General features: G+C 39.0%; 1 protein-coding gene across 4 annotated transcripts in view; it reads left to right on the top strand.

Moving 5' to 3' along the window:
- The window catches only part of ints6l (integrator complex subunit 6 like), a 222,322-nt gene that overhangs the window by 118,293 nt on the left and 85,726 nt on the right, over positions 1-18,303 (top strand). For 3 of the 4 annotated variants that reach the window (XM_063061194.1, XM_063061196.1, XM_063061193.1), the window contains 3 exons: positions 899-1,012; positions 4,650-4,865; positions 5,023-5,149. In XM_063061194.1, coding sequence (XP_062917264.1) covers positions 899-1,012; positions 4,650-4,865; positions 5,023-5,149 — 457 coding nt within the window. Of the gene's footprint in view, positions 1-898; positions 1,013-4,649; positions 4,866-5,022; positions 5,150-18,303 lie in introns of those variants that run through there. The other variant, XR_010019559.1, reaches the window with a different exon arrangement.

Here is an 18,303-nt window from a genome sequence, read left to right as displayed (position 1 = left end):
TACCCCTCAATCATCAGGCTCTTGCACCAGGGGGGATAACTTCACTTGCCCCATCATTGAAGTGTTTCCACAATCTATGGACTGACTTTCAAGGATCTGTCATCTCATGTTCTCGATATTTATTGCTTGTATACTTATTATTACTATTTCTTTTTTCTTTTTTTAGTTGCGCAGTTTGTCTTTTACACATTGGTTAAAAGCCCAGTTGGTGCAGGTTTTCGTTGATTCTATTATGTTTATTGGATTTATTGAACATGCCTGCAAGAAAGTGAATCTCAGGGTTGTATATGATGATATACATGTACTTTGATAATCAATTTACTTTGAACTTGAACTCGTGTTTAATATTTGACATTTTTTCCCTATCTGTCTATCCTATCTCTGCCTCTCATAATTTTACAAACTTCTATCCGATCTTCCCTCAGCCTCCAATGATCCAGAGGAAACAATCCGACAGTTCCGTCCAGTTTCTCCATATACCTCATGCCCTCTATTCCAGACAGCATCTTCTGTATCCTTCCCATTCTTCTGTAATGTGGTGACCAGAATTGCACACATTGCTCCCAGTGCAGCTGCAGTGTGGTTTCTATACTCAATATCAGAGTGTACACAGTATAACTATTTGAAAATATAGGCAGATGAGGGTTAAAATATGTTCAAATGTAATCATCTCCTTATTGACTGCAACTGGCCATAGAAATCCACTAGTAAATGGGGTATGCTACCACAACCTTTCACTGCAGCCTCCTGCCTCTGCAAAGTCACTGTCTTGCACAATTGTCCTAAGTACCCAAGGAATTCAAAAACTTTATTTTGTGATAATTAACAATATAACATAGTTGATATATTTAAGTTGTTGTCCTGTCTTCTGATGTCTGATATTTGTTTATGGTTGCAGCCACTGAAGAAGGCACTGCGGATGATGGGGGTTCCCAACTTAATCAGCGATAGCAGCCTGGATTGTGGACTGAGTTACAGTGTAATTTCTTACCTCAAGAAACTTAGCCAGCAGGTAAATGCTTCCTCTCAGTATTTGGTATAGGACAGGCTGCCTGCAGGGCATTGCAAAACATGACTCCGTAAGGCACGGAATGATAATGGTTATTTCTGTGCAGGAAATGACTGCAGAGGAGGGAAGGGTAGCAAGGTGTTGGTGGAGGCAGTGATGGGGAAAACAGCATGGTACAACATGAACTGTATAATACTGGAAGGATACAAGTCTGGTAACAGATCGGAATACTGTTTTTGAATACTGCTTTGGAGATGGGCAGGAAGGAATTTGCTGGCTTGCAGATAGCAATTCTAAACCATCACCCCAGTGACTATATGCAGTGCCTATAAAAAGTGTTCACCCCTCTTTGGAAGTTTTCATGTTTTATTATTTTACAACATTGAATCACAGTGGATTTAATTTGGCTTTTTGACACTGATCAACAGAAAAGATTCATGTCAAAGTGAAAACAAATTTCTATAAGTTGGTCTAAATTTATTACAATTATTAAACACAAAATAATTGTATACTTACTCACCCACTTCAAATCAGTATTTAGTAGATGCACCTTTGGCAGCAGTTAGAGCCTTGAGTCTGTGTGGATAGGCTTTGGACATCTGGACACTGCAATTTTTCCCATTCTTTATGTAACCTCCAGGTTCAGTGGGCTATGTTAGTCTAGGGAAAGACACTCTCCAGCCCGCCAAACTTGTGAAATCTCGTTTGTGTGGATGTTGCATAATGTTTTCCCCTGTTACAAATCGGTACCATGGAATATTCCCCAGGCTGCTCCACGAGGTGAGGGAAGAGATTGCTGATCCTCTGGCTAGGATCTTTATGTCCTCGTTGTCCACAGGAATGGTACCAGAGGATTGGAGGGAGGTGAATGTTGTCCCCTTGTTTAAAAAGGATAGTAGAGATAGTCCGGGTAATTATAGACCAGTGATCCTTACGTCTGTGGTGGGAAAGCTGTTGGAAAAGATTCTTTGAGATAGGATCTGTGGGCATTTAGAGAATCATGGTCTGATCAGGGACAGTCAGCATGGTTCTGTGAAGGGCAGATCGTGTCTAACAAGCCTGATAGAGTTCTTTGAGGAGGTGACCAGGCATATAGATGAGGGTAGTGCAATGGATGTGATCTATATGGATTTTAGTAAGGCATTTGACAAGTTCCACACGGTAGGCTTATTCAGAAAGTCAGAAGGCATGGGATCCATGGAAGTTTGGCCAGATGGATTCAGAATTGGCTTGCCTGCAGAAAGCAGAGGGTCGTAGTGGAGGGAGTAGATTCGGATTGGAGGGTTGTGACTAGTGGTGTCCCACAAGTATCTGTTCTGGGACCTCTACTTTTTGTGATTTTTATTAACGACCTGGATGTGGGGGTAGAAGGGTGGGTTGGCAAGTTTGCAGACGACACAAAGGTTGGTGGTGTTGTGGATAGTGTAGAGGATTGTCGAAGGTTGCAGAGAGACATTGATAAGATGCAGAAGTGGGCTGAGAAGTGGCAGATGGAGTTCAACCCGGAGAAGTGTGAGGTGGTACACTTTGGAAGGATAGACTCCAAGGCAGAGTACAAGGTAAATGGCAGGACACTGGGAGTACATATCCACAGATCCCTGAAAGTTGCCTCACAGGTAGATAGGGTAGTTAAGAAAGCTGATAGAGTGTTAGCTTTCATAAGTCGAGGAATAGAGTTTAAGAGTCACGGGGTAATGATGCAGCTCTATAAAACTCTGGTTAGGCGGAACTTGGAGTACTGTGTCCAGTTCTGGTCACCTCACTATAGGAAGGATGTGGAAGCATTGGAAAGGGTACAGAGTAGATTTACCAGGATGCTGCCTGGTTTAGACAGTATGGATTATGATCAGAGATTAAGGGAGCTAGGGCTTTACTCTCTGGAGAGAAGGAGGATGAGTGGAGACATGATAGAGGTATACAAGATATTAAGAGGAATAGATAGTGTGGACAGCCAGTGCCTGTTCCCCAGGGCACTACTGCTCAATACAAGAGGACATGGCTTTAAGGTAAGAAGTGGGAAGTTCAAGGAGGATATTAGAGGAATGTTTTTTACTCATAGAGTGGTTGGTGCGTGGAATGCACTGCCTGAGTCAGTGGTGGAGGCAGATACACTAGTGAAATTTAAGAGACTGCTGGACAGGTATATGGAGGAATTTGAGGTGTGGGGTTATATGGGAGGCAGGGTTTGAGGGTCGGCACAACATTGTGGGCCAAAGGGCCTGTACTATGCTGTACTGTAATATGCTCTATGAAATAACAAACAGTACACCATATGCAATTAAATGATATAGCTTTATAATTCTTAATTTGACTAGAGAGTTAGTAAAGAAAACAAAAGGAAAAGGGCCCATTTTAATAAAACTGTCTAATGCGCACGTTGGAGCTCACGACTTTCCTAGCAGTTCGTTCTCCATCAATTTCCCCCAGGTGTCGTTGACTCCCAACCCCATTCCACGTTCACTCAGTCCTGCAGTCTACGACCTGTCTGTTCTGGTCTCCACCGAATAAAAGCCTGCAAATCCCCCACTCTCAGGCACAGAAGAAAGAAAACCTCTCCCCCTATTGGACGCCGCACATTCTAAAGCCCCTGTTATCTCTAGTCATAACCCAAACACTGCTGCAGAGAAACCATTACATTAGCAGTGAAACCTTTCCCAAGGCGTTACATTTACAAAATTGCTCAAGCTCTGTCAGATTGCATGTTGATCCTGAATTAACAGCCTTTTTCCAGGCCTGCCTCAAATTGTCAATTGGATTGAGGTCTGGACTCTGACTTGTCCACTCCAGGCCTTTAATCATGTTGTTTTTAAGCCATTCTTGTGTAGCTTTGGCTTTATGCTTGGGGGTCATTGTCTTGCTGGAAAACAATTCTTCTCCCAAGTCCCAGCTCTCTTGAAGATTGCATCCTGTTTTCCTCCAGGATTTCCCTGTATTTTGCTGCATTCATTTTGCCCTTTACCTTCTCAAGACTTCCAGAAGCATCCCCACAGCATGATGCCACAGTTGAGGTGGTGTATGATGCTTGGCTTATGCCAAACATAGCATTTAGTCTGATGGCCAAAAAACTCAATTTTGGTTTCATCAGACCAGAGAACCACCTTCCAGCTCTGACTTCAAAGTTCCCACATGCATCTGGAAAACTAACCGAGATTTCATGTAAGTTTTTTCAACAGTGGCTTTCTCTTTGCCACTCTCCCATCTCAGCCACTGAAGCTTGTAACTCCTCCAGAGCTTTCATAGGTCTCTTGGTGGCCTCCCTTACTAGTCCCCTTCTTGCATGGTCACAGTTTTGAGTACGGCCTGCTCTAGACAGATTTCCAGCTGTGCTATATTCTTCCTATTTCTTGATTATTGGCTTAACTGTACTGCAAGGGATATTCAGTGACTTGGAAATTTTCTTGTATCCATCTCCTGACTTGTGTTTTTCAATTAGCTTTTGGTGAGTTGTTTGGAGTGTTCTTTTTGTCTTGGTGTAGTTTTTGTCACAATTCTGATTCACCAGCAGTTGGACCTTTGGCCTTGGTATTGGTCCATGGCATAAAGGCTGGGAACCCGTGATCTGAACGATGTATAAGTATGGTCTAGCATTTTCAGATTTGAAATATTTGTTTGCCATGATAAGAGTTGATGTGTGTTTCAGGCCAAAATCGAGTCAGATCGTATCGTTGCATCTGTTGGGAAAAAGACTCCTCAGCAGCTGGGAATCAAGGTTAAGAACCAATCTAGTATACTGTCTCTGGCTTATCGCAAAGATTTTAAGCAACTTCTGCAAGGAATCACAGGGGAAGCACCTCTCCGACCTTTGGAGATGAGCATGAAGGAATTTGGTGGCTTTCAGATAGCAATCCTAAACAAGGTAAATGATGCTTCCATCTGGTAATGTCCATGGAAATAAAATTAGCTTCTTGTGCTGGAGCAGAAGGTTTGTTGACCTATGAAGTATTTTGATAAATGTTTTTTCGGAAAATCTTCGCAAGAAATTCACTTAAAAGTGGCCTTGTCTTCAAACACAGGAAGTTAAACCTCAGAGTTATAGGAATGCCTATGACATTTCTCGCTGGAACCTGTTGGATCAGCTAACTAGAATGAGATCAAATCTACTGAAAACTACACAGAAATTGATTCAAGGGCAAGATGAAGGTAAGGAAAATTACTGAGATAGTCCTAAATAATGCAGGCAAACTCCTTTTACATCTTGCTGAATACAGAGGGGCCATTGTAAGCTACAACGTTGGAGATGCAAAAATGGCGTCAAATGTAGGGAAAACCTGTAGACTGGGGATCTTGAGAAGTTGAAGACCACAGGTGATGGAAAGAGACAGAAGTGGAGAATAGTGGTGCCTGTCCCACTCACAGCTGTACCGATCAGCTGGTGAAAGCTCTTACTCTTGCTCCTTTCTCCATTCTTATGTTAGCCACCTCCTCGCTCCCCAATTCCTTCTTTCAGTTCAGATGAAGGATCTTGAGCCAAGTTGAAACATCCATTTTCCTACATACAGTTGAAGTCGGAAGTTTACATACACTGAGGTTGAAGTCATTAAAACTCATTGTTTAACCACTCCACAGAGTTCATATTAGCAAACTATAGTTTTGGCAAGACGTTGAGGACATCTACTTTGTGCATGACACGAGTAATTTTTCCAACAATTGTTTACAGACAGATTATTTCACTTTTAATTGACTATGTCACAATTCCAGTGGGTCAGAAGTTTACAAACAAAATCAAAAGAAATCAGCCAAGACCTCAGGAAAAAAAATTGTGGACCTTCACAAGTCTGGTTCATCCTTGGGAGCAATTCCCAAACGCCTGAAGGTACCTTGTTCATCTGTACAAATAATAGTACGCAGGTATGAACGCCATGGGACCATGCAGCCGTCATACCGCTCAGGAAAGAGACGCATTCTGTCTCCTAGAGATAAACGTACTTTGGTGCAAAAAGTGCAAATCAATCCCAGAACAACAGCAAAGGACCTTGTGAAGATGCTGGAGGAAATAGGTAGACAAATATCTATATCCACAGTAAAATGAGTCCTATATTGACATAACCTGAAAGGCTGCTCAGCAAGGAAGAAGCCACTGCTCCAAAACTACCATAAAAAAGCCAGACTACAGTTTGCAAGTGCACATGGGGACAAAGATCTTACTTTTTGGAGAAATGTCCTCTGGTCCGATGAAACAAAAATTGAACTGTTTGGCCATAATGACCTTCGTTATGTTTGGAGGAAAAAGTGTGAGGCTTGCAAGCCGAAGAACACCATCCCAACCGTGATGCATGGGCGTGGCAACATCATGCTGTGGGGGTGCTTTGCTGCAGGAGGGACTGGTGCACTTCACCAAATAGATGGCATCATGAGGAAGGAAAATTATGTGGATATATTGAAGCAACATCTCAAGACATCAGTCAGGAAGTTAAAGCTGGGTAGCAAATGGGTCTCCCAAATGGACAATGACCCCAAGTATACCTCCAAAATTGTGGCAAAATTGCTTAAGGACAACAAAGTCAAGGTATTGGAGTGGCCATCACAAAGCCCTGACCTCAATCAGATAGAAAATTTGTGCGCAGAACTGAAAAAGTGTGTGTGAACAAGGAGGACTGCAAACCTGATTCAGTTACACCAGATCTGTCTGGAGGAATAGAACAAAATTACTTTATTGTTGCCAAACAATTGATACTAGAGCGTACAATCATTACAGTGATATTTGATTCTGCATTTTGTGCTCCCTGGAGTACAAATCGATAGTAAATATAATAAAAATTTAAATTATAAATCATAAATAGAAAATAGAAAAGGGAAAGTAAGGTAGTGCAAAAAAAAACCGAGAGACAGGTCCGGATATTTGGAGGGTATGGCCCAGATCCGGGTCAGGATCCATTCAGCAGTCTTATCACAGTTGGAAAGAAGCTGTTCCCAAATCTGGCCGAATGAGTCTTCAAGCTCCTGAGCCTTCTCCCGGAGGGAAGAGGGACGAAAAGTGTGTTGTCTGGGTAGGTCATGTCCTTGATTATCCTGGCAGCACTGCTCTGACAGCGTGCGGTGTAAAGTGAGTCCAAGGACGGAAGATTAGTTTGTGTGATGTGCTGGGCTGTGTTCACAATCTTCTGCAGCTTCTTCCGGTCTTGGACAGGACAACTTCCATACCAGGTTGTGATGCACCCTAGAAGAATGCTTTCTATGGTGCATCTATAAAAATTAGTGAGGGTTTTAGGGGACAGGCCAAATTTCTTTAACTTTCTCAGGAAATAAAGGCGCTGGTGGGCCTTCTTGGCAATGGACTCTGCTCTCAACTTATTGTGAGAAGCTTGTGGAAGACTATCCAAAATGTTTGACCCAAGTTAAACAATTTAAAGGCAATGCTACCAAAAACTAACAAAGTGTATGTAAACTTCTAACCCTCTGGGAATATGATGAAGGAAATAAAAGCTGAAATAAGTCATTCTCTCTACCATTATTCTGACATTTCCCATTCTTAAAATAAAGTTGTGATCCTAACTGACCTAAGACAGGGAATGTTTTCTGGGATTAAATGTCAGGAATTGTGAAAAACTGAGTTTAAATGTATTTGGCTAAGGTGTATGTAAACTTCTGACTTCAACTGTGATACTGTTTGACCATTGAGTTCCTTCAACATCTCAGGTGTTCCTAGTAATCCAGTCTAACATTTAAATCCCACCTCTAGCTAGTAAATTTAAAATCAGTTAATAAAGTAACCTAAAACTAAAATAAATCCTGTGTTTGTATGAATGTCATTAAGAACCAGACCTGTTATTTAATAATAGTTAAAATGCAATCCATATGAAGAGAAATTACTGGACAACAAAGATTTTGCTTCCTGAATACTTTTGGGTGTATCTTGTGGATTTTGGGCTGCCCCATCACCATCATTTTTTTGAAATTGCCTATACTGTATTTGTTTTTTCAATTCATATTTCAAGTCAATTAAAACGCGCACAATGTATGCTTAAATCGCAAAGACAGAACATGACGCCGCTTATTAAAAAAGCCTATGATCTTTACTTTGGGTGTAAAATTGATGACCAAGATAAAGCCTGGGCTCCTCATAGTTGTTACGCAAGATGCACTGTCAATCTGAGAGCTTAGGTCAGAGGCACTTGGAAGTCAGTGCTGTTCACTGTCCCGATACGGCGAGAACAGAAGGATCATGTGACAGACCGCTACTTCTGTCTGACCAGTGTGTGGTTCCTCTACTAAAAACAAGAAATCCATTGACTACCCCAATCTCGCTTCAGCCATGAGACCTGTGCCACATGATGATACCGAAGCCACCAGAGACGTGGAGTCTAGCGGAGGCAGACAAAGGTGCCATGATGCACAAGCCAGGAATGGAAAACAACACTGATACCAGTACAGACTTTGAACCCTTTATGTCGAGTGGGTCTTATCTGATAACTCAATGTGAACTAAATGACTGTTCAGAGATGGGTTTGTCAAAGACAAAACCAGAATTACTGAGTTCAAGACTGAAGGACTAACAATCTGCTGTTAGCAGGCACAAAAAATTCTGTTCAGGATTTAGATATTTGAGTCACATGTTTTCCAGAAAAGCTGATGCCAAGATTAAGGAAGGCATGTTTGTTGATCCACAAATCAAACGGGTCATCAATGAAAGGCAACTCAAAGAACTTCCAGTGGGACTGGAAAAAATCACATGGAAGGCATTCAAGGATGTTGTTGAAAATTTTTTCGGCAACTACAGAGCACCAAACTACGTGCAGCTGGTTGACAACATGCTTCAAGCATAAAAAACCATGAAGTGCAACATGTCACTAAAGGTTTACTTTCTGCATTGCTATTTAGACTTTTTACTGCAATCTTGGCGGTGTCAGTGACAAGCATGCTGAAAGGTTTCACCAGGACATTGCGGTCATGGAGAAATGGTATAAGGGCAACTGGGTATAAGAGGTTGATCATGCCTAGACTGAACATCTGCCTCAGTAAGGACCTGAACCCATTGCAGTTTGCCTTTCGCCACAATAGGTCAATGACAGATGCAATCTCAATGATTCTTCACATGGCTTTAGACCACCTGGACAACACAAACACCTATGTCAGGATGCTGTTCATCTACTACAACTCAGCATTTTGTACCATCATTCCCACAATCCTGATTGAGAAGTTGCAGAACCTGGGCTGTGTACCTCTCTCTGCAATTGGATCCTCGACTTCCTAACCGGAAGACCACAATCTCTGCGGATTGGTGATAACATCTCCTCCTTGCTGACGATCAACACTGGTGCACCTCAGGGGTTTGTGCTTAGCCCACTGCTCTACTCTGTATGCTACACACATCAAAGTTGCTGGTGAACACAGCAGGCCAGGCAGCATCTGTAGGAAGAGGTGCAGTCGACGTTTCAGGCCGAGACCCTTCATCAGGACTAACTGAAGGAAGAGTGAGTAAGGGATTTGAAAGTTGGAGGGGGAGGGCGAGATCCAAAATGATAGGAGAAGACAGGAGGGGGAGGGATAGAGCCAAGAGCTGGACAGGTGATTGGCAAAAGGGGATACGAGAGGATCATGGGACAGGAGGTCCGGGAAGAAAGATGGGGGGGGCGGGGACCCAGAGGATGGGCAAGAGGTATATTCAGAGGGACAGAGGGAGAAAAAGGAGAGTGAGAGAAAGAATGTGTGCATAAAAATAAGTAACAGATGGGGTACGAGGGGGAGGTGGGGCCTTAGCGGAAGTTAGAGAAGTCGATGTTCATGCCATCAGGTTGGATGCTACCCAGACGGAATATAAGGTGTTGTTCCTCCAACCTGAGTGTGGCTTCATCTTTACAGTAGAGGAGGCCGTGGATAGACATGTCAGAATGGGAATGGGATGTGGAATTAAAATGTGTGGCCACAGGGAGATCCTGCTTTCTCTGGTGGACAGAGCGTAGATGTTCAGCAAAGCGGTCTCCCAGTCTGCGTCGGGTCTCGCCAATATATAAAAGGCCACATCAGGAGCACCGCCAGGATTGTGGCCTTTTATATATTGGGTCCGGTGCTCCCGATGTGGCCTTTTATATATTGGCGAGACCCGACGCAGACTGGGAGACCGCTTTGCTGAACATCTACGCTCTGTCCGCCAGAGAAAGCAGGATCTCCCAGTGGCCACACATTTTAATTCCACATCTAATTGAAACCTATCGAAAGACTAGATAAAGTGGATTTGTTCTTTGTAAATCTTTTTATTAATTTTCCAAAGTTATAAACAAAATAACAATGTTGATACAGAGAGATTGGAATAATCTTATTGTTAATGAGCATGTACAGAAAAGATTTCAGATAACACAGGTATAATAGACTTCCAAACTCATGATGTAATTAATCATAGAGAAAAAAGAAATAAAAAAGAAAAAATACAAAGAAAAACCCCAAAAAGAAACAAAAGAAAAGAACTAAATACCAAACCCAAACAAGCAAACGGAACAAAACAAGGCTAGACCATTATCTTAAATCGAACACGTTCAATAATGTCGTCAACTCTGCTCCTCTATTCATATATTTTTATTATGATTATGAGGACACGCAGTCCCCTTTTATTGTCCTTTAGTAATGCATGCATTAAGAAATGATAAAAATGTTTTTCCAGAATATCACGAAAACACATGACAAACCAACTTAAAAACTAACAAAAACCACATAATTATAACATATAGTTACAACAGTGCAAAGCAATACCGTAATTTGATAAGAACAGACCATGGCACGGTAAAAGTCTCAGAGTCACTCGAAAGTTCCATCATCTCACGCAGACGGTAAACTTCCCAGCGCCACCAACTTGCCGATGCAGCATCCTGGAAGCACCCGCCCACAGTCCGAGTCCGTCCAAAAACCCCGAGCCTCCGACCAGCTCCCCGACACCAATGCACTGAACATCATCTCTGCCGAGCATTTCGATCCCAGCCCCGGCAACAGGCGATACGCAAAGCCGAGGATTTGGGGCCTCCGCCTCCAGAGATTCTTGATCGCACAATAGCAGCGGCAGCGAAGCAGGCATTTCAGAAGTTTCACCAGATGTTCCTCTGTGCTTCTCACGGCTGTCCCCATCAAATCCGGATTGATGCACGGCCCCCTAGTTCCACATATCAATATAAATTCGGAATGGCTGAATAAGTTAATAAGAAGGATTTGGAAAGGTCAAATTACATCATATAAAAACGTTGAATAAATGGTTTCCAAGTCTCTTCAAATTTAACTGAAGGATCAAAAATATCACTTCTAATTTTTTCTTAATTTAAACATAATATAGTTTGGGAAAACCATTGGAATGTAGTAGGAGGATTGGTCTCCTTCCAGTTCAATAAAATGGACCTTCTGGCCATTAAAGTAACAAATGCAATCATCCAACAGGCTGAAGAAGATAAAAATCTATGTTCTACCATTGGCAATCCAAAAATTGCTGTAATAGGATGGGGTTGTAAATCAAAACACAGAACTGTTGAGATAATATCAAAAATATCTTTCCAATATTTTTCTAAAAGAGGACAGGACCAAAACATATGAGTTAAAGAAGCCACCTCAGAGTGACATCTGTCACAAATAGGGTTTATATGGGAATAAAAATGGGCTAATTTATCTTTAGACATATGGGCCCTATGCACTACTTTAATTTGTATTAATGTATGTTTAGCACATTTAAAAGAAGTACTGACTAATTGAAAAATTTTATCCCATTTCTCTATCGGTAGGCAAAGTTGAAGTTCCCTTTCCCATTCATTTTTAATTTTATCAGATATACCTGTCTGTAATTTCATAATTATATCATAGATAGATGCAATTAATCCCTTCTGAAGACGATTTAAACCTAAAATTTTATCGATGATATCAGTAGGGTATGAAGTCGGGAAGGTAGGCAACATGGTATTTAAAAAATTTCTTATTTGTAAATATCTTAAAAAAAATGGGATCTAGGCAAATCAAATTTCTTAGAGCAGCGGTCCCCAACAACCAGGCCTGTGACCAGTACCGGGCCGCAAGGAAATGATACGAGTCAGCTGCACCTTTCCTCATTCCCTGTCACGCACACGAGGTCATTACACACGCGTCATCCATGTCAGCGCGGGAAGGAGATCAACTCCTCAAGCTTGCAGATGACGGCGGGCTCAAAAGTATGTTTGACATAACATCTCTGCCGGCATTCTGGATCAAAGTCAAGGCTAAATATCCTGAGATAGCCACAAAAGCACTGAAAACGTTGCTTCTATTTCCAACATATCTCTGCAAAGTGGGGTTTTCTGCAATGAATGTAACAAAAACTAAATTGCAGAATAGACTGGACATAAGGAACTCCCTTGGAGTATCCTTGTCTCCCATCACCCCTCGATGGGACTGTCGTGTTGCAGGGAAACAAGCCCGGTGCTCCCACTGATTCACGATATTGGTGTGTTGCAATGATTTTATATGTTCATACGGGAAAAATATGTGCTGTGTGTTTAATATCCAAACGTTACTTAAAATGTTATGATGCTATTGACTTATAAGTGACTTATAATTGACATCACTATATTCATGTGAGGAAAATATGCGCTGTGTGTTTAATATTAAATTCGTTAGATAAACCCTTTTATAAACGAAATTGAGTGTATTAGCCACTTATCACCTATTCCGGTCGTGATTAACAACCCTCCCGCCCCCCGAACAGAATACGGAATTGCCAAAAACGATCTGTAGAAAAAAATCATGCACGCACAACTCAAGCATGCGCACTGGTGCCCGCGCAAGGCTTCATAGTAATTGTAGTCTTTCTCGGGGTGAGCTCAACATATTTGACTGCTACTCTTGTGCGTTGGCAACCCTACCCCCCTGCCCCCAGTTGGCCGATCCACAAGAATATTGTCAATATTAAACTGGTACGCAGTGCAAAAAAGGTTGGGGACCCCTGTGTTAGATAACCGTTCAAAAGACGTGAAACAGTTATCTAGAAATAAGTCACGAAAACATGTTATACCTTTCATTTTCTATATCAAAAAGGCTTGGTCCATAACTGAAGGTTGAAAAACAAAACTAGATATAATAGGGCTTGATAATATAAATTTGTTCAAGCCAAAAGATTTACGAAATTGAAACCATATTCGTAATGTATGTTTAATTATTGGATTAACCATTTGTTTATTCAATTTAGATAGTACAAAAGGAAATGAAGTTCCTAAAATGGAAAGCCAAAGAGAACCCTTATACAAAGTAGCCTTCAAGGTTTACCCAGTGTGGGCTTGGAATTATATTCCAATCTTGTGTCCAAAATATTAAATATTGAATATTAATTGCCCAATAATAGACTCTTAGATTAGGCAGCGCTAAACCATTATCTTTTTTGGACTTCTGTAAATATTTCTAACTTAATCTGGGATTTTTGTTCTGCCATATATAAGAGGAAACTTTAGAATCAATAGTATCAAAAAAGGATTTAGGAATAAAAATTGGTATCATTTGAAATAAATATAAGAATTTAGGTAAAATAATCATTTTAATAGCATTAATTCGGCCAATCAGTGATAGAGACAGTGGGGACCACTTAGTAATCAGTTGTTTAACCTGACTAATTAATGGTAAAAGGTTGAACTTGAATAAATCCCTATGTCTCTTAGTAATTTTAACTCCCAAGTAAGTAGAATAGTCAATAATCACTCTGAATGGAGAACATCTGTAAATGGGAACTTGAATATTTAATGGAAAAAGTTCACTCTTACCTAGATTCAATTTATAACCAGAAAAGCTACTAAACTGAGCAAGTAGAGTTAATACTGCCGGAATAGATTTCCCTGGGTTAGAAATATATAATAGTAAATCATCTGCATATAGTGATAATTTATGTGTCAGGGGGACAAGGCAAGGCTGTCCATTAAGTCCTTTGTTGTTTAATTTAATATTAGAACCCCTTGCTATTGCTCTTCGTGAGGCTAAAAATATCCATGGGATCTTTGTGAATGAGACCATGCATAAGGTCTCTCTTTATGCTGATGATTTATTGGTTTATATATCTAACCCTGACGAATCCATTCCTGCCCTGCTAAAATTATTTAATGAATTCGGAGGTTTTTCAGGATATAAAATTAATTTTAGTAAAAGTGAATTTTTTCCTTTAAATGATTCTGTTTCTATATATGATAATACTCCTTTTAAAGTTTCAGACTCTTTTAGATATTTAGGTATTATAATTACTAAAAAAATATAAGGATCTTTATAAAGCTAATTTTGTTCCCTTAGTAGACTGTATGAAGTATTTATTTAGTAGATGGAGTCCACTAACATTTTCACTTGTTGGTCGTATTCATATAGTTAAAATGATGATTCTACCGAAATTTTTATATTTATTTCAAAATATTCCTGTTTTTTTGACTAGGAAGTTTTTTGATCGGATTGATTCTATTATTTTATCTTTTATTTGGAATAATAAAAGACCAAGAATTAGTAAATGTCATTTACAAAAATTGAAAAAGGATGGAGGTCTTGCTTTGCCTAATTTTAGAATGTATTATTGGGCTGTTAAACTGCGATATATGTCTTTTTGGTTACACTGGGTTGATAAGAGTGATCGGCCAATTTGGGTAGACCTGGAACTAAAGGTTGTAAAACAGTTTTATTTAACCTCGTTATTGGGGGCTCCTTTACCTATGCAATTAGGTGAAAGTTGTTAATTTAAACCTATATCCTGTGATTAAGTATTCTTTACAAATTTGGCTCCAGTTCTGCAATTTTTTAATCTTAAAAAAATTTAAACTTTGTAGTTTCATTTACCGAAATTACTTTTTTAAGCCTTCTTTGAGTGATCCAATTTTTCTACTTTGGAAAAATAAAGGTATTAATTCTTCTTTGGATTTATTTAAAGGAGATAGATTGATGTCCTTTGAACAATTAATTGATAAATATTCTCTTTCATACTCACACTTTCTGCAAAACCTTCAAGTTAGACATTTTTTACAAAAATATTTAAGTAGTTTCCCTTACATATTGGAGGCTGACCTGTTAGATACTATTATGAGTATGAATCCTTTGATTAAGGGTTCTATTGGAAGAATTTATAATTTACTATTACAATGGGATAAGCGTCCTTTGACTAAGATTAAACAGGATTGGGAAAAGGAACTTAATTTGACTTTTATGATGGAGGATTGGATGCGGGTATTGAAGTTGGTTAACTCTTCTTCGATTTGTGCTAGCCACTCATTGATTCAATTTAAAATTGTACATCGTTATCATTTGACAAAGGAGAGACTTTCTAAAATCTTTCCTAATGTTGATAGTCATTGTGATAGATGTAAAACTGAGATAGCTACACTGACACGTATGTTTTGGTCTTGTTCTATATTGGAACAGTTCTGGAAGTCGGTTTTCTCAACAAGTTCTAAAGCACTTAACATTAATTTACAACCTGATAAATTAACTGTGCTTTTTGGAATAGTTCCTCAAAATATTCATGGTATTTCTGTGTCTGACCAACCTGTTATTGCATTGTTACATTGATAGCTAGGAGGGCCATTTTGTTGAAGTGGAAGGATACATCAGCTCCCACTTTGTCACAATGGTTCTCCCAAGTGATGCTGTGTCTTAGTTTGGAGAAAATTAGAAGTCGAAACTTTGAACCTGTATTTGATTTTGAGAAAAGATGGGGCTCATTTGCTCGTTATTATCATTTGAGTTAATTGATATAATTTTTCCACGATCTAATTGTAAATTTTTTTAGTATATTTTCTTTTCTTGCTGGCGGTTTGATGTTTATTTTTAGAAGCTTTTTGAATGACGCATGGCTCCGGGGTTGTACACCTATGGGTTCTCTTTTTTTTTTCTCACTTTTCTGCTTAGTAGGTTTTTTTTGTTATCACAAAATTTTGTTTTCACTCTTTAAGATGATGGGTTTTTTTCAGGCATTGTAAGTGTTCTTACTTCGATGTACTCATCTTATTTTTCCTATATATACAGTAAAAAGATTTGAAAAGAAAGGAAGATAATTTATGTGTCTCATTTCCATGGGTAATGCCAGATATATTAGGGGAGTCACAGATAGCAATAGCTAGCGGTTCCAAGGCAATATCGAATAGTGGTGGACTAAGAGGGCAACCCTGCCTAGTACCACGAAATAAATGAAAGAGTGGAGATCTTTGATTATTAGTAAATACCGAAGACAAAGAAGTAAGATATATCAATTTAATCCAAGATATAAATATCGGACTAAAATTAAATTTCTCAAGGGTATTAAATAAATATGTCCATTCAACTCTGTCAGAAGCTTTCTCAGCGTTCAATGAAATGACACATTCTGGAATTCTGGGTTAAGGAGTATAAACAATATTCATTAATCTTCTAATATTAAAAAAAGAGTAACAATTTTTAATAAATCCAGTCTGATCAGCAGAAATAATTTGAGGTAATACATTCTCCAATCTCATTGCCAATATTTTAGAAAAAATCTTAGAATCCACATTCAACAAAGATATAGGCCTATAAGATGCACATTCAGTAGGATCCTTATCTTTTTTAGAATTAGAGAAATAGAAGCTCGATAAAAAGATTGTGGTAATTTACCTATAGATACTGCATCCCTAAAAATTCTACATAACCAAGGAGTCAGTGTAGTAGAGAAAAATTTAAAAAATTCTACTGTATATCCATCTGGGCCAGGTGCTTTACCTGAGTTCATCAAAAGAATAGCATTTTTAATTTCCTCTACCGTAATAGGTACGTCTAGTTTTAAACGTTCACTAGATGATAATTTTGGAATATTCAATTTCTTTAAGAATTCATGCAGTATAGTGGAGTCATCAGGAATTTCTGATTGATATAAGGAGGTATAAAATTCTTGAAAGGATTTATTTATCTCGTCATGGTCAACCATCAAAGTGCCATCTTGTTTACGAATCTTAACAATCTGTCACTTAACTGAGGCCGATTTCAATTGATTAACCAATAGTTTCCCAATTTTATCACCATGTATATAGAATTGACTCTTAGTTTTGGTTAATTGACTTTCAGTGGAAGATGATAGTAATAGATTATGCTCCATTTGAAGTTCAACTCTCTCTTTGTAAAGCTTCTGATTAGGGGCTATAGAATATTTCTTGTCAATTTCTTTAATCGTGTCAACTAGTTTAAGTATTTCATTATTAGTTCGCTTTTTTAATCCAGCAGTATATGAAATAATTTGTCCACAAATATATGCTTTAAAAGTATCCCATAGTGTCCCACTGGAAATATCCTCTGTAGAATTCGTTGTGAAGAAAAAATTAACCTGTTCCTCAATAAACTTGACAAACTCCGAAACTTGAAGCAAAGTGGTATTAAATTGCCATTGTCTAGAACTAGAAGATGTATCCTTTGACTTAATAGATAGTTTCAATGGCACATGATCAGGAACAGCAATGGAATCATATTTGCAACCAGTAACAAGTGGAATTAATCGAGAATCGATAAGAAAATAATCAGTTCTTGAATAGTGATGATATACATGTGAAAAAAATGAGAATTCTTTCTCATTTGGATGCAAGAATCTCCAAATTTCTGAGATTCCAGAGTCAGTCATAAAAGAGTTAATAAGAGTAGCCGATTTATTCGGAAGTACTTGATTGGACATGGATTTATCCATCAAAGGATTTAAACAACAGTTGAAATCTCCATCCATAATCAACATATAATCATTTAAATTAGGAAGAGATGTAAAGAGGTTCTTAAAAAAATCGGGACAGTCAATATTTGGGACATAAACATTAAGCATAACAACTTTTTTGTTAAATAACAAACCAGTAATCAACAAAAATCTGCCATTCGGGGCTGAAACCGTCTCATAGTGCAGAAATGAAATTGATGGTTCTATAAAAATAGAAACGCCTTTTACTTTGGCCTGTGAAATTGAGTGGTGCTGTTCTCCCTTCCAGAACCTAAAAAAACGCTGATTATCCTCTTTGCGGACATGAGTTTCTTGTACAAAGATAATGTGAGCATTCATCCTATGGAATACTTTAAAAATTTTCTTCCGTTTAATCGGGTGGTTTAAACCATTTGTATTCCAAGAAACCAAATTAATAATCTTATCCATCGTACTGAACTCAAGCATAAGGTATGTAAAGGGTTAACCAGAGTACAAACTCATGACTCCAGAAGAGGGAAAAAGGTCCAAAGAGGAACCGGAAGTTACGAGATTTCGGACATTTTGGTAGTTTTAGGTCAGCCCGTTTAAAAAGAAAAAGAAAATTAAAAATAAGAACAAAAATGTCATCCTCCTCCCACAAAAACCCGGAAAAAAGCCAGAAAGTGGCCAATGCTAAATCTACAGCTAAGTCTAACCCCATCTTTCCAGA

The sequence above is a fragment of the Mobula hypostoma genome, chromosome 10 (genome assembly GCF_963921235.1).
Source record: "Mobula hypostoma chromosome 10, sMobHyp1.1, whole genome shotgun sequence".
Classification (NCBI taxonomy): domain Eukaryota; kingdom Metazoa; phylum Chordata; class Chondrichthyes; order Myliobatiformes; family Myliobatidae; genus Mobula; species Mobula hypostoma.
Note: the sequence above shows the minus strand (reverse complement) of the source record. Positions and strands in the feature narration are given on the sequence as shown.